Genomic DNA, 22,634 nt, shown 5'->3' on the forward strand with positions numbered 1-22,634 from the left:
GCAAAGAGTATTAAACAAAAATAAATGAAAATTGCTACAATCTCAAGAATGGCAGAAAATGACAATAAGCAAATAAAATGCAAAGGTGCTTGTATTTACAAGCACTATCCAACAATACGCATTTATAGAGATCAGACTAACTCCTTAAATACTGGAGTACCCATCACAGGCTAAAAGAAGAACTGACCCACCCACTCTATCAGTTAAGGATTGCTTTTTTTATCTGTTAATTACTCACAAGATCAAACTGCAAACACCGTGATTTAATCACAACCATCAAGTACTGAAAAAAACTTTTAAACATGACTAATTCATTTTCTATTACCAGATTTTCATAGTTGTACAATGATTGACTTCAATAAACACACATAACATGTGGAATTAAAGACAATAATTATTTGTCTAGTTAGCAGAAAAATGAGAATGCCTTTGGCTACCATTAGGCACAAGAAATATTTTTATTTTGATTAAAAAATATTCTTTTAGTGGACATACTGAAATATGAAGATTATTAATATGTGTTCCCAAGACTTTTAGTAGTGGATGAAAACTTTACCACATAGTGGATACGCACATTCAACGTGTATTTAATAATAATGGACGTGCATATGAAGAGGTTTAAACGGGTAATAGACAGAATACACTTACGACAGAAAGTGTCGTTTCTCCACTGTCCAATAGTAACACCTTGAGACTGACAAGACTCAGCGTAGGTCTGGAGATTATCACACAGAATTTCCCCATCCAGGTTGGTTTCACACAAATCGTAAGCACAGTTATCAAAGTAAACTAGAGGATTGATAACATCATGACAATCTTTGAATGGTCCATTCTTGTCAGTAATGATTCCACAGAAGCTGTTGCTGGCAATGGTTTCTTTATCTTCAGCAGTACAACTGGATGGATGGTCAATTCCTGGAGAGCATCTTTAAAAGAAACCAATGAATACATATTACTTATCAACACAATTAGACATAAATAAACATATATACGAATTTATGAGAAAAAACATACACTCTAATCAAAGATAAAAAAAAATGTTACCTCGTGTCATTGTCAACCTGCCAACTGTTTCCAAAACTGTTTGAGTCTGGTTCAAGTCCACCATCCGGATTCAGGAAATCATCAGCGGCGTTGCCATTGAAGTTTCCACAAAATCCACATACTTTGCCAGAGTAGTATCCTGGGATTATTATTTGGACTTTGTGTTTTCCATCAAACTTCACTTGCAGTCCAAAGCCTGTTGTCACCAAAACATTTGAACCACTGATGAATACATCAACATCAGGTGCCAGATGTATCGGCAGTGTTACTGTCTGTCCATTAACCTGTAAAATATTGATGTTTTAAAGAATTCTTAAAACTAATTACATAAGAAGAGGACAATCACATTTTATTTGCCTTTGTGGCTGGTTTTTAGCTCTAGACTCTTTAGAAAATGAATTTTTTTTTAACATTAGCATCTGACCACAGATCAATAGTGATTAGCTCTTCTTCTGTTTAGAGGTCACCATGCTCTGTTCAAGTGAAACACATCCAGGAGGAAGGGGATGTAAGTCCCTGAAACTTCGCATGACAGAGGGTCTCGGTATATAGCACATTAGTGATTTAAAAGTACTATGAATGTTGGATATTGAATGAAAATAAATGGAGGAAAAGGTCTAACAATTTGACCACTAGGAGTGAGTTGTTAAATTGTAAATAATTCCGACTACAAAAGTGTCCTATGGATGATTATGTGTTGTATGGCTTTTTATATTTGCATTAAAGAAGCTCTACAATATCAGATGAGCCTTAGGTTAGCCTTGTCACATAAATGTTGTAAAGGTTGAATTATCTATTGGTTGTATTAATCCTAAAAATGTATTAATGTTATGATCTTCTATTAGTTAGTTCTAAATACATTTAGGATTAATCTCATACTCCATTAAATTATACTGAACGAAGTATTATAGATATAATTACTAAAAAACAAGTGCAAAAAAATAGATTGTAATAACATCATCTAATACATAAGTTAACAAACTGTTAAGAACTGACCTTAACAACTCTATTTTTTTCCAGCATGATCTTGTATTCATAGACATATATATTTACATATTCGACATAGGACACTCTGGTGTTGCCTGCCCTGTTCTCATTTGCCGCTTCCACAGTGTAGTCTGTAAGGTTTCCTTCACCTTGGCAGAGTTTGGATAAGGTGTAGGTGCAGGTTCCCATAAAGTGGTGAACCTGGTTATCAAAAGTGGTGTAATGTGGATCTCCACAAATGTCACATTTACCTTCCAAAAGGAAAATATAGAATATGTTAACTTAAATAAATGCCATTTTTGATAACACCAAACACACAGGTACTTTGATGAAAAAAAGTCAATAAAGTCTAAAAATATTTCTTCTATATTTTAGAACAGGGGAACTTGGAAATGTAACTCCATGAAATGCTGGGAGGAATGCTTCTATGCTACTAAACACTATATGTCAGTATACAAGACTTCACAAAAGATCTTCTGCAAATCTTAACTAATTATTGACACACATGTTAATGACTGGTTGCATTGACAACAAGCAAGACAACACTGTAATGCAATAAAATTACACAATTGTTCTTTTTTATACAAATTATCAGGATAAGATCACCAATGAGAGCCCAAATTAAGCCTTCAACTTAATATAGCAATAGCAGATTAAATATAAATATATATATATATATACATATATATATATATATATATATATATATATATATATATATATATATATATATACATATATATTCTGCATTTCTATTCATTAAAATATTTGATATGATAAATTACTGGAAACATACCAGACTCTGGTGGTACGAAAGGTGTTGTAGAAAATGTTGTTTGAGTAGAACCTGAAAGGTACAAGATATATTATTTATTTGGGATTGTATATGTATTTAAAATGCCTTATGAATATATAAATGAAATGAAACATGTAAATAATATAGTTTTAGCATAAACTACTATGGCAAGTATAGTAGTGCTTTAAAAATGTAGATTTTTTTTAATTTCTTTAATCTCAGTTCATAGAAACAGTAGGAATATACCTACATTTAAAGCAATGTAAGGCAAATAACAGGAATACAAAAAGAACTAACTAATAATGGAATATTAACTTCGCATTTGTTAAAGCATTTGTTTCCATATTCAGGTTGTGAGCTTCATTGTGATGGCTGCAGCTAGTCTATGTCATAGAGTTTGAACTTTAAATAATTTGCATGTATGCGGTTGAGGCCGCTAAGGCTTTTCTCCTGATATAAACATTTTTTATACAAATAATTTGACAAGGAATGACAGATGACACGCAAATAAAAACACAAAACAGAAGACCACTACTTTAAGTAATTCTTAATGTTAGGCATATAACAAATAGACACACAATAAAACAAAAATAAAAAAAAAACACTGATACATCAACATACATAAATCTTATATGTGTAGATATATGTATATATAAAACTGCACCATTTGCGTTCATCAATAAATATACACAAAACAACAACATACTCAGTTCTGTACTCAACATTGACATATTTTCGATCTGCTTATCAAAAGACACACCTGAAGTATAACTGTTAAACCATGTTATATATGTTATACAAAAAAAATAGATGCAGTTGGTGCAAACTAATTTTTTCATAAAAAAAACAAGAGTGACAATTTCTATACAGAAAAGGCTTTCACGCCTCAATTTTTTATCCCATCATGTTTTGGTAAGTATAAGACCTGCCAGGATTCTATGTTTGAGAATTTAAAACAAAAAGTACCATCAGGTAGAATTTTTCTTGTACTTTGAAACTGTAATATACTTCAACATCCCTTTTTTCCCCATTATTTAGACATTTATAGTAAATCAGCATAGTGGAAATAGTTCTTTCTAAGGCTTCGTTGGCATCTGTGCTTTTATTTTCATTCTTCAATTCTGTTATAAGAACAGAATATAAGTAAATAAACAGCAGTGCCAAAACCTGCATGTGATGGAAGCCAGTGGCACTTAATGGACCCCATTGAACATAATGAGATACATCAAGTTTTTGTCTTGATGGCTGACATTTTACCAAAAATATAACGCAACATTCAACACAGGTTTGAACAAACTCTTAGAATGTTATTCTTCCCAATAATCCTCTATCTAAAGAAAAAAATTAATTAGGGGACAGATTTATAGACTTTAGTAAGATTTGCCTACTTGCAAATCTCAGAATGTTAGTTACACTTTAATTGAGTGAATGAAAATAAATTATTTTACCTGAAGTGAAAACATACCTTCAGTTGTCGTTTTAGAAGTCCTAGGAGTTGCTGAACTTGAGGCTGTTGATATGGAGTCTTTACTTGTAGAACTCAAAATTGCAGAAGTCATGGATTTAGAGATTGGTGGAGAAGTGATGGAACTCAGGGTGCCTGAAATGGTAGCTGATTCAGAATCAGTTGAAGATCTTATTGTAGTTGTTGTAGTTGTCATTTTAATCGGTGTCGTAGTTGGTGTTTCTGGACCCCCAGTGGTTCTGGTACTTTGAGATGTGGAACCAGGATGCAGAGTGGAAACAGTTGAGACATCTGAAGTTGTAGTAGATGTTCTGCTAGGTGTTGAGCTAACAATAGGTGCTCCAGTGATGGTAGATGACGACACCACAGGGTTTGTGGAACCAGGATGCAGAGCGGAAACAGTTGAGGCATCTGAAGTTGTAGTAGATGTTCTGCTTGGTGTTGAACTAACAATAGGTGCTCCAGTGATGGCAGATGATGACACCACAGGGTTTGTGGAACCAGGATGCAGAGTGGAAACAGTTGAGGCATCTGAAGTTGTAGTAGATGTTCTGCTAGGTGTTGAACTAGCAATAGGTGCTCCAGTGATGGCAGATGACGACACCACAGGGTTTGTGGAACCAGGATGCAGAGTGGAAACAGTTGAGGCATCTGAAGTTGTAGTAGATGTTCTGCTAGGTGTTGAACTAACAATAGGTGCTCCAGTGATGGCAGATGATGACACCACAGGGTTTGTGGAACCAGGATGCAGAGTGGAAACAGTTGAGGCATCTGAAGTTGTAGTAGATGTTCTGCTAGGTGTTGAACTAACAATAGGTGCTCCAGTGATGGCAGATGATGATACCACAGGGTATGTTTTGTCTGAGATAGGTGTAGTTTGTGCTTCAGATGTAGAAATTGTTGAAATTTTACTACTACTTGTAGATTGTTCAGTAATTATAGACATAGTTTCTACAGAATCTGTTTGTCTTGAAGTTGTCTGGGAGAGAGACACAATCTTTGATGTAGAGCCAGTAGCTGTTCCTAATGAGGATGTTCTTATTGTTTCTGATATGAAGCCTGTCGTTGATGCTTGTATTATAGGAGTTGTATCTTCAGTGATGACTGGTTTGGTTGGTATGGATTCTGGTTTCTCAGAAGAAATAACTGGTATATCAGTTGTTGAGACACCTGTGGTTGGTATGGATTCTGGTTTCTCAGAAGAAATAACTGGTATATCAGTTGTTGAGACACCTGTGGTTGGTATGGATTCAGGTTTCTCAGAAGAAATAACTGGTATATCAGTTGTTGAGACACCTGTGGTTGGTATGGATTCTGGTTTCTCAGAAGAAATAACTGGTAAATCAGTTGTTGAGACACCTGTGGTTGGTATGGATTCTGGTTTCTCAGAAGAAAAAACTGGTATATCAGTTGTTGAGACACCTGTGGTTGCTATGGATTCTGGTTTCTCAGAAGAAATAACTGGTATATCAGTTGTTGAGACACCTGTGGTTGGTATGGATTCAGGTTTCTCAGAAGAAATAACTGGTATATCAGTTGTTGAGACACCTGTGGTTGGTATTGATTCTGGTTTCTTAGAAGAAAAAACTGGTATATCAGTTGTTGAGACACCTGTGGTTGGTATGGATTCTGGTTTCTCAGAAGAAATAACTGGTATATCAGTTGTTGAGACACCTGTGGTTGGTATGGATTCTGGTTTCTCAGAAGAAATAACTGGTGTATCAGTTGTTGAGACACTTGTCTGCTTAGAAGATGTTTGGGTTACAGAAACCGATGAAATGTCTGTTAGAGAAGCAGATGTTCTTGGTGAAGTTGCTACTGTGATTTTTGATGTTGATCTTGTTGATATTAAAACTGTTGAGTCAGTCCCCAAACTAACAGTCGCATCAGTTGAAAATATGGTTGTTCTCTCTTCAGTTTTGTCTGGTATGGTTACTCTGGATGTTGGTTTTTCAGTAATAATAGACTCAGTTTTCGAAGAAGTAGTAGTACTTGTTGCAGGGGATGCCGTTCTTGTGGTTTCATAAGTGGAACCTGTTGTTGATGAAATTGTAGACTCTGTTTTTCATGAGTTGTATTTAGCTATGTATGACTGCAGTAGTTCATCAAGCACTGCTGTGTGGGCTAAATTACGTTCGTATATGTGTGTGCACATGTATTTGTGTGCATGGGTGTGTTGTGTTTATGTGTATGAGCCTACAGTATGTGTAAATGTATGCTTTTCATCTACTTCAAACTAAGCCACAGCTATAATACCTTGTTCACATTGTAACTTTCCTCTACATTTAATAAGTACAGCAGGAACGCTCCCGATGTACAAATTGAGTTTCATTTTGGACTCTGTCTAGTTGGTATACATCAGTATACCACAAAAAAGACATGATATACCATAGTAGACTGTATAGCATCTGTTGCAAGCCTAATGTTAGACAAGAATTACATGTCTGAAAGCACTGGGTTTTGCCCAGCTGAGATAAAATGACAGTATCAGGAAATGTACAGTGAGACCACTTCTTGCAAGTGAATTAGCCTAAAAAACACACTTATACCATTAATAGCATCAGATGATTAAGCAGATCATTAATCTGAACAACTGCTTAGGATGCTGTCAGAAAGTGAGTGGGGCTAGGACTTTCTGACATGATGGGTAACCTTTCTAACCTTGGTGTTTAGGGTAAACTAGAAAGATGTGATTTGGTCTTAATCTTGATGCCAATGCTGGTCACTTTAAAGCTACTGCCTAGTGGTGATGCCAAAAGATCCATGGGCACCTTCAACAACCACAACTATAATGTTCAATGGGATATAGTGGGATACACTACACCCTCCTAGCAGAGTTACATGTTGGGAGGACTCTAAATGTTTACCTTGGATGTGTACATGTGATCATAGCTTAACAGTTTTTTAGCTAAACAATTTATAACTGCTAGAGATTAGCAACAAATCCATTAAAGTGGAATTGAATTCTTCTTGTATTTTCCAAAAATTTATATTTTCTAGAATACAGATTTTTGCAATTTTTTTCCATGGGAATTCAGCAATATGGGAGCCAGCTACAGCTACCATTTTGTTAAACTGTGGAGGGCCAGCAAATGTTAAAAAACAATATTAATAATACTCACAGCTTACTAGTCTCACCACCCCCACAGACCATATTTCTTTTCGCATTCCTGCACATTCTCTTCAGCTGCTTTACTCTAGATTGTGTCTTCCTGTATCGAGAAGGCCTCTGACATCACTGCACACTAAGTATATCTCAGGCAACACACGTCTTAACCTCATGACATCACAAGTAGCTCAACAGCACAGCACACAGTAAAGTCAATGGCTTAATCGGCGCAGAAAGACCCATTACAGAGTAAATCAGGCCGAAGAGAATGCGTGAAATGGGGGAAAGCATAAAGAAGAATCACGGAGGACCAGAAGGTGAACTGTAGGGGCAGCAAGAAAGGTGAGCAGTGGGACAGGTGAACAATGAGGAGAGAATTTTTTTTATTATCATCATTTATTATACCCTGCGTTCTGCAGAGATCCCTGAGAGTATAAAAGGAGCATTCCATTTGGATTGCATAACTTTGATGCAAATCGAATTTCTCAATAAAATCCATGTTATTTGACAAATTCAAATCTTGGCATATTTGATCATCTCTAATAGCTGCTAATCTAAACATCTACAGTAGGTCTATTGGATTGTGAGTTGATGTATTTTTTTTTTCACTAATAAGACGTATATTTATATAAAGTGTTTTCTTGACACTGTGATTAAACATGTGGACCTTGAAAATTAAGATGTAGTTGTGCAAAATGGAATTACAAAAGCACGTGAATATAAAAGAACAAAGTTGTAAAAATGTAACATTTTATTTTAAATAAAAACATTTATAAAAGGTACATTAAAGATAATTATAATTAATGTACATTACATATTTTGTAAAAACATGCAATATTCAGATAAAGCAGAGCAGATGTTTTTCACTTGGCACTTCATAAGAAAGAAATAGTGCCAAATTCATCCCTCCCATATCTGTAGTAGTAGTCATTTATTATATTTTGAATATTTTGTTCATGCAAATACTTTGAACATACAATAGGAACCAAAGCAGACATAAATTATAGTATTGTAGACAAGATAGTAAGCTACATATATATATATATATATATATACATATACATACTTACACGTATACACAGTGAAACCTTTTCAACAGAGCAACTCTTTGAGAAGACCACCCCCTTTATCCCCACCACATATTATATGATATCATGACTACTGGCCATCTTCTTTGACAACAATATATTCACTTTTAAATGCAATTTTTGCTCATCTCGAAAAGGTTCCACTATTATATAAGTATAGATATGTATATCTATACATACCGTATATATATATATATATATATATATATATACATATATAAATATATATATATATATATATATATGAAGTTAAACGGCAATGACGAACAACATGATGACATGATGACCTATTAAATAGAGTTTATAGTGGTATGGAGCTGAAAAAGACCATCCATTTCATTTTTTCATTGACAATGATTCCCTATCAGATATTACATATAAGAAACGGAATTAGAGTGATATACTTTTCATAATTAATTGTAATTATGAATGTATCAAAAGAAAAAAGGACAGATAATTACAGAACATGACTTACAGTAGTTTTTGAAAATTAAAAAAACATGATTTTAGCAGGGGCTTAAAAATGTCACATTTAAACACATTACATATAGAACTATAGAAATCTGTGGTTTCTATATGTGCTGTTTTATATAGATAACGTATCTACTATAGTAGTATGTATGGTTTATAGTGTGTATGAAATAAAATATAGCTCTAGTATGGTTTGGAGTATACTAATACAAGAACAACAATTAGGCGGGTTTCACATGTTTGTGAATACCCGGCCCGACCACTGAGTCTCTAAGCCTATAAGACAGTTAGCTCAGTTCGGGAGACTCGGTGGTCGAACCTGGTATTGTGAGACAAGTGTGGTCCGTGTTTCGCAAACGTGAGAAATCGGCCTTAGATTTAGTGTTGATCATAAAATTATATGTATTTACCTGTAGCCGTTATGGTGCTTGTGGTTGTTGTACATGGGTTAACTATTAACAAAAAAAATGTAAAATAAAGATACTGCTTGCACAAAGAATTAACATGTACCAGCCCAGAATGTGTAAAATCATAATTCTAGAGTTACGTTCAAAAATTCTTTTTTTTACAGATTTAGTAAAAAAACAAAACAAAAGCAGCATGCTGAGGGAAGCAGCTGGAATTCAATAAGAGCAAAAACTGATGACTTTTAATTTGGTGACAAGTTCTTTTTAAATTGATATCTTCCTATGAAGCCCATCCAATATGGTAGCAATGGAGGTCTTCAGCAGGTAACCTATTAGCACCCCAAATTCAAATCACAGGTGCCAATGATAGTCAGTGAATGAGTACACCAGTGTAAGTACTATTAATTGCCTCTGTCAGTGATTGACAGTGACATTTAAATGGTTAAACAGAAGCAATATGAGCTAGCTCCAGTCCATTGCTGTTACAGACTGATGCTGGCTGAGTAACATAGTCAGCACCTGCTCAGTATGGGAACTGAGCCCGCTCCATACACAGCCACCATGAGCGTGATGTCCAGTTACATTAGGGTGTGTAAAGGGCCTAAAAAAGCCTAACATGATGTAAAATGTTAGTACACTTAACAATATATTATTGCTACATACCTGATGGTGTTGAAGTTTTTGCAGTGGTGGTGGTAGTGGTAGTGGTGGTGGTAGTTGGTGCTTTAACTAAAAATATAATTATAGCCATGATTATCATTCATTAACATTACAGTATGATTTTTAGAAATAATATAATGCCACAATGACTCAACAAATTGGAATTTATTGTTATCTTTCTTCTTACATCTAACTCTACACCACTCAACCTTCTCAGATGGCACTAAACCTTCTAAATCAAATGTAATATGGAGGGATAACACTGTCAGTACATATTTTCAATACAATATTTCTGTTGAAAGGAAAAAATACTAAAACAGAAAAATCAATAAGCTAAACTATTATGGGTAAAACAAAATAGCCATTATTTTTAAAGAAGCTTTAGTCCTGCAGATTTACACTAGGCATGGCTCACAATTTGTTTTTAAAGCAGGAAATTCTAGAGAGGAGCAAATAAATTCAAATGGACTTGAATTGGTATGTGGATTTCTTTGTAATTTGCTTCTGCATGAATTCCTCAAAAGTGCAGCTGCTGGCTGCCATTTTTCTGAACCCTAAAGAGGCATAAAAAAATTCTTACAATCCCCACTCTGGCCCCGCCATTTTACCTGTCCAGTCCTTGTTGCTTCTTCAGAACACCTCTGCTTGTGCAGAAATACCAGGGTCTCTCAAGCTGGGCAGATACTTTTGGCTTTTAAGAGGGCTTGGGAGGATTCTGCGCAAGTGCACGAAAGGTCATGATGTTACAGCGTATGTCGCGACTTTGCGCACATTTGCACAGAACACTCCCAGGCTCCATCAAAACTGGAAGTAACAGCCCAGTGTGAGAGGTATGGGAATTTCAGCATAAGCACTGCGATCTGAAGCCAGGAGCAGATGAGGCTGGAGAAGTGAGCCGTAAGGATTATTTTTTACTTATTACATTTATTATGCTCTAAAGTCTCGTTAGACATAATAAAACATAATAAGTGACATGAAATTTTCAGAGAATAACTTCTCCATTAATAGAATTTCCCACAAAAAACACAAGAACAGTCAAATTCGAAGTTTGCAAACTCCACTTGTCTCTAACTTCAACACAAAATGACCTGGTCTTGAAATGGCTGAGAGTAATAGTTTCATCTGTACATTTTATTGGTTAGTATACTAAACATATTAAGTACTCTACAAGCTGAAAGTATAGATTCCATAGAATCCATATGGTATATACTGTGAAAATGATGACCTTGTTACTTACCACAATATCCAGGTGTAAGAGAGATGTCATCTATGGCCACATCACTACGATAGTCTTCTCCTCTAACGCCTTCAATGAAAATCTGTAAACATAACATACAATAAAGGATTTAATATGCTCGTCTCTATGATTTTGTGAAATCACGGTAAACTAGAATACTATATATTTTTTACACTATGAGAAGGTCATCGTCTTCATACAGAACATTCTGTTCTCCACCTGAATAATCTCTATGTATGTTAATTACATTTGCTGATCATGAATATTTATTCGAGCTTTAGCCATTTTAATATAAATTATTTAGTAGATTCTGTAAAAAACTGATTGATCTGTCATGTGATCATAAATTTTCTTTTGTACAATAGTGTATGTGATTGGTTAATGCCATCAAATGAAGCTCCAATCTTCAGAAATCGGACAATCCCGTAGATTTATTCAGTAAAATTAAATGATAAAAATGCTAAACTCGACATTAAAAATTAATTACCATTAAGTATGTTATTTGATTGAAACTTTCCAAGATAATTCATTGCAATATAACTTTAAAAGGAACTTATCAGCTGAACCATAGGAAGCAAGAACCAGAGCCCATCTCCTTTATGGCCTCCTAGTATTTTTCACTCTGCATGTTGTCTAGAAAGAATTCTTTGAAACGATGCATCTAGGGTGACTCATCCAAAAGCCAGGTTCTCCCTTTCCCACTCCTCTAGACTGACAAGTCTTTCCCTATTTTTGTATATAAGGAGAGACCTGTAAGTCAAGGGGAGCAAGCCGGGTGGGAAGAAACTGCCGGGGACCTACTAATTGGACTAGTCATCCGAGTTGCTTCGTTCCCTAGCTCCAATGGTGATTTAAAGCATATTTTCTCTTAAATGCTGCAGCAAATCTCCTCTGATGTCTCCCAAGGTTCATTCAAATCTGGTAGATATCTGATACAGTAAGTTTATATTTGTATATCTAATGCAAGTATCTACTAAGTGTATACTATACATGTTTGTTTCATCACTTAATTGGTAATTATGAATGAATAATAAGAAAAAAACACAAAATCACAACATTACCTGGCTGATGTCACTGTCAGGCAAGAAAATCTCTTCTAACCGCCACACATCACCATAATTGCCCCATAGGTAGGTCATATATTCTAAACCATCTTCCCTTAAGGCAGCCACATTCAGCTCCATGTAATCTGCTGCTCCATACATGTGGTACCAGAATCTAAGGCACTGATATCCAGAGAAACAATCAGCAGGACTCTCTAATCTTGCCATGTCTCCTTCTTTTGACTTCTCACCATCAATGTAGAGATAGTATCCATCTGAAATAAGAATTCAAGTATCAATTTGGGGAATGGAGTGGTTCTAATTTTGAATACAATGTGTAACTTTTATAGAAGAAGACGAATACCTCCTGTTGTGTGGTCAAAGGAAGGTCCAGTGAGGTCGGATGGTGTAGCACCTCTCCAGCGTATCCAGTCAATGAGATCTGACCTTGATTGCTTCCAGTTACAGAAACCAGTATCAAAAGTGCAGCCTAAGTCACATTTGCCTGAAAATGGAAGAACCAACACAAACATACTAATATGTCATATCTGAGTGTAATTTACAGAAATTACAGAAGTTTTAAAAAAATGTCATTAAACTCTTTAGCCCTGCATTTTTTAAGTGACTTTTCATTTCTATCTTGCGGAAGTCCTTTCCATTTTTTTGCACTTTTTTTTTTTTAATGGCGCACGCGGTTCATGAATTTCGTGCAAAGTCTAAAATAGTCATTATTTCTGTCTTTAATATTTTTTGCAACTTTTAGTGAAAAAATCACACACTTTTCAAAATTGTGCAAAAATTTCTGGCGTTTATAAAATATCTCCGGCAGCAGACTACAGCATATTGCATAAAAATGTTATGGCTTTTTTAAAAGTCACAGATGATAAATTAAGTGAAAACATCTGAATACCAAAAACCACACCCACATTGGCAAGTTAAAAAACACAAAAAAGTGTTATATGGCACTCTTGAAGAATATTATGAGACTTTTACTTCTTCCAGTTACAGAATGGTTACGTATTTACAGTTGAAACCAGAAATTACATACACTATATAAAAAGACACATATGCATGTTTTTATTAATATCTGACATGAAATCAGAATAAACCTTTCCTGTTTTAGGTCAATTATTTTTAGGTCAATAATTTTTAATATTTGCCAAATGCTAGAATAATGAGATAGAGAGAATGTTTTAAGGCATTTTTATTACTTACTGCAAAGTCAAAAGTTTACATACACTAAGATTACTATGCCTTTAAACAATTCTGGACTGCTGATATGATGATGTCATGTGTTTTGAAGCTTGTGATAGGTTTTTTGGCGACATCTGAGTTAATTAGAGACACCTGTGGATATATTTTAATGCACCTGAAAATCTCTGCTTCTTTGTGTAGCATCATGGGAAAGTCTTAAGAAATCAGCCAAGATATCAGGAAGAGAATTGTGGACTTGCATAAGTCTCACTCATCCTTGAGTACAATTTCAAGATACCTGAAGGTGCCTCGCTCATCTGTACTAACAATTATACGCAAGTACAAACAAGATGGGAATGCCCAGCCATCATACCGCTCAGGAAGGAGACGGGTTCTGTGTCCCAGAGATAAAAGTGCTTTGGTCTGACATGTGCATATCAACCCAAGGAAAAAAGCAAAAGACCTTGTGAAGATGATGGCGAAAGCTGGTAAGATTGTGTCAATATCCACAGTGAAAAGAGTACTGGGATATATGGGCTGAAAGGCCACTTTGCTAGGAATAAGCCATTACTCCAAAGGAAACATAAAAAAGCCAGATTAATGTTTGCAAATGCACACAGGAACAAAGACCTTCATTTTTTAAACTAAAATTGAAATTTTGGGGCAAAATGACCATCGTTACATTTGGAGGAAAAAGGGAGAAGCTTGGAAGCCTAAGAACACCCTCTCAACTGTGAAACACAGGGTGTTACGCTGGCGTGTCCTTTAATAAAATAAAACTTAAAGGACAAGTCGGGGTCCACCGGACTGCAGAGGAGCTGCAGCAGATGAGTCCCAGAGGAATATTCAGCTAAGCACAGAGAAAGAAATGAACTAGTGTGTTAAGTGCACACACAAGTAGTAACTAAACAAGGTACAATGCTGGGAGTTAACAACACTCCAGAAATTAAACTAATAAACTTCTGCACTGCAAGACACCACTGTGCAGAGCAAGAAGGATGTGGCAGCATGAAACGCCTCAGCACTAGATGGCGGTGTATAGAGCTGCAGATAGCTGCGGACCAGGAAAGGCCTGGAACCTAAGTTCCTAAAGAGAAGGAGGATCTCTGCAGCACCCAACACATGGGTGTAAAAGCGGCAGTGTGACCACACATACAATGGCAGACCCTGGAATGCTGGATCGGTAGCAAGGACGCCTCCGTGGCGTGGACACCAACCGGTGAACTGACACGGTAGAGCGTGCTGCTCACAGCATTCCTCTAGCCCTAATTGATGGCTAGGATGACTAGGGAGCTTTCAGCAGGAACCCTTGACAACGACTTTCACACACTGAATTTACTGCCAGAGACCTCACCCCAGGTTAGAAAGAGATAGACTAGGCACCGGGGCGGAGCCCATGGAGCCCTTAAATACACTAGAGACAGCTCCAGCCCCCCAGGACAACCAACCACGCTGTACCAGACAGCAGGGGGTGTGGCTTAGCGGCACATGACATCGAGGGGCGTGGCTTAGCGGAACATGAGCAGAAATGCAGAAACAACACTTAGAATCCCTAGAACGGAACCTAAATGCTGACAATTACTGACCAGCAGGAAAGGGTGTGGCAGGACGCCGCGAGAAAGCCCTTCTCCTGCGTATCGGCCTAACACAGGGGTGGCAGCATCATGTTGTGGGGTTGTTTTGCTGCAGGAGGGACTGGTGCACTTCACAAAATAGATGGCATCATGAGAAAAGAAGATTATGTGACAATACGGAAGCAACATCTCAAGACATCAGCCAGGAAGTTAAAACTTGGGCGGAAATGGGTTTTCCAAATGGACAATGACCCGAAGCATACTGGCAAAATGGTAACAAAGTGGCTTAAGGATAACAAAGTCAATGTTTTGGAGTGGCCATCACAAAGCCCTGATCTCAATCCTATTGAAAATTTATGGGCAAAAGTGGCAAGGCAGATGCGAGCAAAGTAACCTACAAACCTGGATCAGTTACACCAGATTTGTCAGGAGGAATGGGCCCAAATTCCGACCAACTATTGTGAGAAGCTTGTGGAAGGATATCCCAAACTTTTGACCCAAGTCATTCAGTTTAAGGGCAATGGTACCAAATACTAATGAAATGTATGTAAACTTTTGACTTTGCAGTAAGTAATAAAAAATGCCTTAAAACATTCTCTCTCTCTCTCTTCATTATTCTGCCATTTGGCAAATATTAAAATTTATGGTAATCCTAATTGACCTAAAGCAGGAAAGGTTTATTCTGATTTCATGTCAGATATTGAGAATAACATGCATATGTATCTTTTTATATAGTGTATGTAAACTTCTGGTTTCAACTGTATATAGTTATTCTTTTGGGCATGTCCATAACAAACTAATATGACTTGGATCTTTGTCACATGTATAGAATTAATACTAAAAAGAGATGATTATCTCTAATTCAGCAATATTCTTTATTAAATTTGGATCATGGTGAATAAATATGTCTCTCAGATAGGACATAATACGTGTTTTTTCTTCTTTCACTTCTTTCCTTTTTTTCTCTAATATGAAATTATACAGTTACGTAATAATTCTAACTAAGTTTGAAAATTAAAATAAGAGAGATGCGCTGCAAACCACTCATAGCATACAAAAAGATTGATTCTTACCTGTCTTAGAGAAAATGGTAGTCCAAATGAAGCACTTCAGATAAACGCGTGCAGCTTCCAGGGGTCCTTTGGAGAAGTCACAAATGCAACTAGAGGTGATGGACAAGTGCCGGAGTCTGTAGTACAAGCCGTGAGTATTGCAGAAAATGGGTTCAGATGGCGTGTTAACGCCGGAGATAGAGGGCTGCAGAGACTCGGGCTTTCAGGTACATGCAGCCGTTGCACTAGGTGGATACAAGGATGAAGATCATGGGTGAGAAGGATTGCAGACAGCCTGATAGGTGTGCCGGCCGGTCACACCAGCAGGACAGCTGATGATCAAGGATGTGAGCGCTTAGTATCTGTTTGACGCCACAACAGCTGGGGGATTACACTGAGGGAAAACAGTCCAGCGCTTATCCTGCAGGTGTGACCGGCTGGCACATCTATCAGGCTGTCTGCAGTTCTTCTCACCCATGATCTTCATCCCTGTGTCCACCTAGTGCAACGCCGACTGAACCCATTTTCTGCAATACTCACGGCTCGTTCTAACTCCGGCACTTGTCCATCACCTCTAGTTGCAGTTGTGACTTCTTCAAAGGACCCCTGGAAGCTGCACCCATATATCTGAAGGGCTTCATTTGGACAACCATTTTCTCTAAGACAGGCAGAAATCACTCTTTTTGTATTTTATGAGTGGTTTGCAGCGCATATCTTTTCTTTTAATCATTTCATTATTACTTGCACCAGGGCATACGGTACTTTGAGATTGCGGCTCTTTGCCTAACTGGTCTTACTATAGCAGCAGCTCTACTGCAGTTTTTTATATTTTACTTTAAGTTTGAAAATTACTTTTAATGTATGATGTGCATATACATATGACCTTTCCATGTTTTGTTCATTTACACATGTATGTGGTGATAAAGTATTTTGATAATTTATTTTTCTGTACCATGTAATGTCTGATGAAGTCCTGTGCCAGAGGGCCAAAATGTCATTGACCTTTTTGAATTGCCTGATTAAACATGTGTTACGCTATTTAGAGTGTTACGCTATTTAAGTGACTTTAAAAAAGATGCAAAGTGAAAGAAGAATTAGGCATAAATGAAAAAAACAGGCATAAAACACAAAAAAGGTGAAAAAAAGACACAAATACAATACTGAATCAGGCTCTTTATGTCTTGGCCGTTAGGTTTAATAAAATATATTAATATATATATAACCTAACTTCACAAGAATAATATAGTTATGGAGATCTTCAACAGATTCCACAGTTGTTCTTCTTACCTTGTGTAGTAGAAACAATTGGTTTTGGAGTGGTTGTAGGCTTATCTAAAAAAAAGAAAGGATAATAATATTGATCTAAATGTTGTTTGAAATTCAATGTACCATTTACTAACTGGTCACTTCCAACAAAAATCAATTTTAATTAGGTCATGGCTATGGAATAATTCATTTGGTTGAACTGCAATATGTTAATGAATCTCACTATTCGAGATGTGGTAATCTAATTTGGGTAATATCAATCATTACTTTCTCTTAAGTTTTATTATTTCCATGAAAAAAAAATTATTTTTATTCAGCGATGTTTGTTATTGTGCCTGGAGTGGATGTTGGAGATATTGGGGTGTATTGTATTGGGGTGTGACATGTAAGGATGGATAAAGCAATTATAGTAGATGTTACAGTGGCTGTGTCAGTGGTAGGAGGTGTAGGTGTGGATTGGATAGTGGGGCTTATGGTTGTAGTAATAGAAGTTTAAGTAGTTCAACTAGTAGAAGGAGAAACATTGATATTGAGTTGCTAAATTCAATAAAAAAGTTGAAAAATGACCACTCATGTTTCTTCGGTAAATATTAGAGAAGAATCATCAATGTTGGCCATAGACAGTGATTTTTGTCACAGAAATCTAATCATTAAGAATCACATGTAACCAAATTCTATTTGTAATCCATAGTATCTAGAGAGGTAAAAAATATTGTACAGAAAATGTGCTGCTCACTTATTTTTCAGATTTTAATATTTTGAGTGCATACTAATTTTAAATTAAATTCACTTAATCATAAGGAGACTATTGCATGTACCAGCTCCAGCTTGTTAACTAAGCCAATGTATATCTTGGCATAGTGAATGCTTATCCGGGATTTTAAAATTTCTATATAAATTATAGAAAATTAAAAAAATAATGATGTTTTAATTGGAAAGCAAACAAATCTTGTCTAGCTATAATCATGCATCTTTACATGACCACAGACCCCTCTGCACTCAGTTGTCTTTTGTGTCTTGTCCGGAGCAGCCAAAACCAGGAGTGGAAGAATCAGAGGAAAAGTATGATAGAAACATGTTACCACTTCTGTATTTATCACCCACTCCTGGTTTTGGCTTACAAATACTGATGCAAAATACTGACCAAATACTGAACATGTGAAAATGGCCTCTGCAGGTGTCTGTTCTAATCTTTCCTAAACCTTTAGATCACAAGAATATATAGGATTGCCTTAATCTTCCACTTCCTAAACCAGATTCTAACTGGATCTTAGATCCGAATTATGCAGCAATCTGGTGCACGTAGCCTGAACATGAATGTAGCATGTTTACTTTTATGAGTATTCAGTGCTTATCTTTGACGTTCTTCTTATACTCTGCAAATAGTCACTTAGGTATCACTTTATTAGCCTTTTATTTTCTCAGTATACTTTCATCTAGTGTCCAATGTATATAACCTTTATTGTGTTCATGTAAATATTATGCAGGGAAACCCTTTACCTGGTGTAGTTTTAGTTGTGGTTCCTGCTGTGTCGCAACCAATAGTTGTAGGAGTAATAGTAGCAGTTGTTGTAGTTGCATTGGTGGTTTTGGGTGGACTTGTGCTTATTATATCTTCTAATAAGCAAAAATAACATACATGTTATAAAATGCAACATAAAATACTGTATTTAATAATACATTATGATATAAAGAAGTTAACTTCTTACCACAATTAGCTTCTTTTCCCCAATCGCCAAGAATTACTCCTATTGCTTCACATGCTGCAGCATAAACTTCTAGTGAGCTGCAGAAATAATTATCATTCCCTCCTGTCGCGCACTGGTCATACACGCAACTCTCAAAGTACTGATATGGTGGAATGAGAGCATGACACTGTGCAAAGGGGCCATTGAGAAGGTTTATTATTTCGCACTTAGCTTCAGCCTCTTGCTCTATGTTGGGAAGGCACGTAGGTGGAGGAGGTGGATTAGAGTCACACCTACAGAAATAAAGTTATAGCAAAGTTAGATCTCACATTGTAAAAAAATCAATATATGAACAGACAAATGAACAGATAGAATAAGAAAATACTGACGGCCATCCATCATCTGGTACTCTCCAGCTGTTTCCAAAGTCATTGACATCAGTTACAATGCTGCCATTAGGTGTTGTGAAGTCATCAAAGCGGTTATCATTGTAGGTGCCGCACAATCCACACAATGTGTCTTTGTATTTCTCACTCACTATAACAAATAATTCATGATCGCCATTGAATTTAATCTGGAGTCCAAAGTTGGTATTAATTACTACGTACTGGCCACTTCTTATGATGCTTATGCCAAACACATCCGTAGGAAGAGTAACTAAAACATTGTTGACCTGGAAAGCAAAGATAGAGTAGAACTATAATTTTTAGCTATGACAATATCTAGCTGAATAGTAATAATAATAATATTTGACATATATTTTCTCTATTGTAAAAAAAAAATACAATAATGCAAACTGATAGTGTCCAAGAATGCCGTCTCCTTTTATGACACAACAAAAGAATATCAAAACCATTACAACACTTTTTTTTCTCACAAACTGCAAGCTGTCAGGTGACTCCTGAAAATGTAAAATATATATGTGCAATGTTATGAGCATACATGTGGCTTTTTTGTATTAGCAGGATTCTATGAAATTACAGTAAATTCTGGGTAGACTTATAATGAAATAATTTGACGACTTATAATGACTTATAATTTAACTTACATGCACAATATTGTTCTTCTCGATCCAGATGTGCACACCATCCACAGTCACAGCAACAGAATTTATTGCTGTCCAGCTTGGGTTACCTCTGTGTTCATTGCGCGCGGTGACAGTAAAACTGTGAGATGTATTAACACAGGTTTCTGATACTGTGTAGTTACAAGATCCTTGGAAATGGTGAAGTGTGCCATCAAATGTGGAGTAGTGTGGGTCACCATAAATATGGCAAGTTGCACTGCTTGGTTGGTAGCAGCCCAATAATCCATTTTGTACCTTACAGATTTCATCTTCTGGACAAGACATAGGTAAACAGGAGACCATGTTGTTTTCCTGACATTGACATCTCCTCTCACAGTTTCCTTCAATGAATTCTTCACCATTCTATAAAAAAAAATTCAGTAACAACTTAAAAAATAAACTCAACTAAATTTTCAGCAGCAGAGAAGAGGCAAAAGACCCAAAAAAATATCAAATATTCCGTTGGACACTTACATTATAATACTGGTCATTGTACAAGCATCCACATTGGGATTTAGAAACACAAACTCCTCCACTGAGAATATACCCATCTTTACACTCACATCCTTCCACACATGGAGAGGTGCATTTCTCTGGAGCCTGTGGGTCCAAGCAGGTTGCTGGACATGCAGTCATACATTCATTGTACTCGCTGTTACTTGGACATTCTTTACCTCCTGTTAATTCCAACACACAAAATTGACCACAATTAGGCTAAGTTCACATAACCATATAAAAAAAATCATCTAATTTTCACCCAGAAAAAGATTTTTCATCTGTATTGTCATCCGTATGGTTTCCCTAAGGCATTAGTTTTTATCCATCAGCAGTGAATAAAATGTACAAAACCAAATACAGTTTCCTATATTAAAAATTGCAATATACCCATAGAATTCACATGCTACATGGTTAATCCACATGGGAAAGAGAATAATTAGCTGGGTAGAAAGGCAAAAATTGTAAGTACACCATACTATATAATGTGATGATTGCAATATATTAGGAATATTAAGAAGATAAAAATTTTAAAACTTTGATGAGAGTGCTTCTTTAGGCATATTAGAACTAAAGCTTGCAACATTTTTACAGTTTGTACTGGCAATACATACCGCAAGATGTAATGTTTCTCCAGTTTGGAATAGTGACTCCTTGTTTCTGACAGGCATCAGCATATGCTTCTAAAGCACTGCACAAAATATCTTTGCCTCCATTTAATGCGCAGAGATCAAACACACAGCTTTCAAAGAAACTCTCCGGAGCGACAGCAGCGTGACACACACTGAACAGGCCATCTATTTTTGTTAATAAACCACAGAATGCATCACTTTCATAGAGGCTCTCGTCCTCTGGGGGACATGTTGGTGGTGGAGGTGGAGGTGGTTGATCTGTGCAGGATGGATCATTTTTGTCATAGACTATCCAACTGTTTCCTAATTCATTCGAATTTTGGGCCAATTGTCCGTTGGGCATAAGGAAGTCATCTGGTCTGAGATTGTTGTAGTTACCGCATATGCCACAAACTTCCCCTGAGAATGCGTCAGGTATTTTCAATTCCATGGAATGATCAGTGTCGTAAGCAACTGTAAGTTTGAAATCAGTTTCTAAAACGACATATCTTCCACTCAGTTCCACTTTTACTGCACCTCCATTCAATATGACAGGAAGAGTTTTCCACAAGTCATCGACCTGCAATGACATTGATGATTCAATGAGTCATGTATTCGGTACAAACCAGACATGTACTAGCAAAGCAATGTTATACTGAGTATAAATGTAGATGTCTTACCAAAATGCGGGATTTTTCTTTGTTCACAATCTGTATTTGGTAGCCATAGACATCAACAATCACTCTATGCACATATGAGACAGATGGATTTCCCCTATGTGCATTCTTGGCTTCCACATTAAAGTATGGTAATGAAGAGTTAGTGCATAATTTAGAGAGAGTGTATGTGCACAAACCCATGAAGTGATGGATCTGTTTGTCATAGGTTTGGTAATGAGGGTCATTGTGGATTCTGCACATACCATAACTGTAATAAACACAGCCAGGGATGCCATTTATCACTGAACAGTACTGGTCACTATGACATGAATCACTCTTACAGATTAAGTTACTTCCAGCTGAAGGACATCTACATTTTGTGGAACAAGTGTCATCGGTCCAAAATTCAGATCCGACAGGATAATGCTTATCATTTTCCCAACATCCACACTGGAGACTGGGCACACATTCCTTGTTGTACAAAACATAGCCAGGATCACATATGCATGACTCGGTGCAAGGAAAATTGCAATTAGATGGAGATATTGGATTCACACAAGTAGCTGGACAGGCTGTCCCACATGGTTCAAAATGGCTGTTTTGTGGACACTTGAGAGCTGTAAAATGAAAGTAGAAATACATAGTCATAAAAAACATAAAGGGATTTACACAATACTTATTTATTGCCTTTCATGTAATCATTGAAGCTTTTTGGCAGATCT

At 36.4% G+C, this 22,634-nt stretch overlaps 1 protein-coding gene across 50 annotated transcripts in view; it reads right to left on the reverse strand.

The window, feature by feature from the left end:
• Positions 1–22,634, reverse strand: part of LOC141259327 (IgGFc-binding protein-like) — a 187,511-nt gene that overhangs the window by 100,872 nt on the left and 64,005 nt on the right. For 48 of the 50 annotated variants that reach the window (XM_073675139.1, XM_073675132.1, XM_073675124.1 and 45 more), the window contains 18 exons: positions 21,934–22,529; positions 21,257–21,833; positions 20,622–20,824; positions 20,130–20,510; positions 19,471–19,754; positions 19,103–19,374; positions 18,894–19,010; positions 17,415–17,459; positions 12,672–12,812; positions 12,326–12,582; positions 11,265–11,346; positions 10,031–10,096; positions 9,371–9,412; positions 4,293–6,350; positions 2,828–2,878; positions 2,041–2,282; positions 1,045–1,328; positions 649–926 (listed from right to left, as the gene is read on the reverse strand). In XM_073675139.1, coding sequence (XP_073531240.1) covers positions 649–926; positions 1,045–1,328; positions 2,041–2,282; positions 2,828–2,878; positions 4,293–6,350; positions 9,371–9,412; positions 10,031–10,096; positions 11,265–11,346; positions 12,326–12,582; positions 12,672–12,812; positions 17,415–17,459; positions 18,894–19,010; positions 19,103–19,374; positions 19,471–19,754; positions 20,130–20,510; positions 20,622–20,824; positions 21,257–21,833; positions 21,934–22,529 — 5,976 coding nt within the window. The remainder of the gene's footprint in view (positions 1–648; positions 927–1,044; positions 1,329–2,040; positions 2,283–2,827; positions 2,879–4,292; positions 6,351–9,370; positions 9,413–10,030; positions 10,097–11,264; positions 11,347–12,325; positions 12,583–12,671; positions 12,813–17,414; positions 17,460–18,893; positions 19,011–19,102; positions 19,375–19,470; positions 19,755–20,129; positions 20,511–20,621; positions 20,825–21,256; positions 21,834–21,933; positions 22,530–22,634) is intronic. The other 2 variants (XM_073675093.1, XM_073675146.1) reach the window with 2 other exon arrangements.

This window comes from Phyllobates terribilis, unplaced genomic scaffold (assembly GCF_046119375.1).
Source record: "Phyllobates terribilis strain yellow unplaced genomic scaffold, ASM4611937v1 Scaffold_3__8_contigs__length_932513732, whole genome shotgun sequence".
Lineage (NCBI taxonomy): Eukaryota > Metazoa > Chordata > Amphibia > Anura > Dendrobatidae > Phyllobates > Phyllobates terribilis.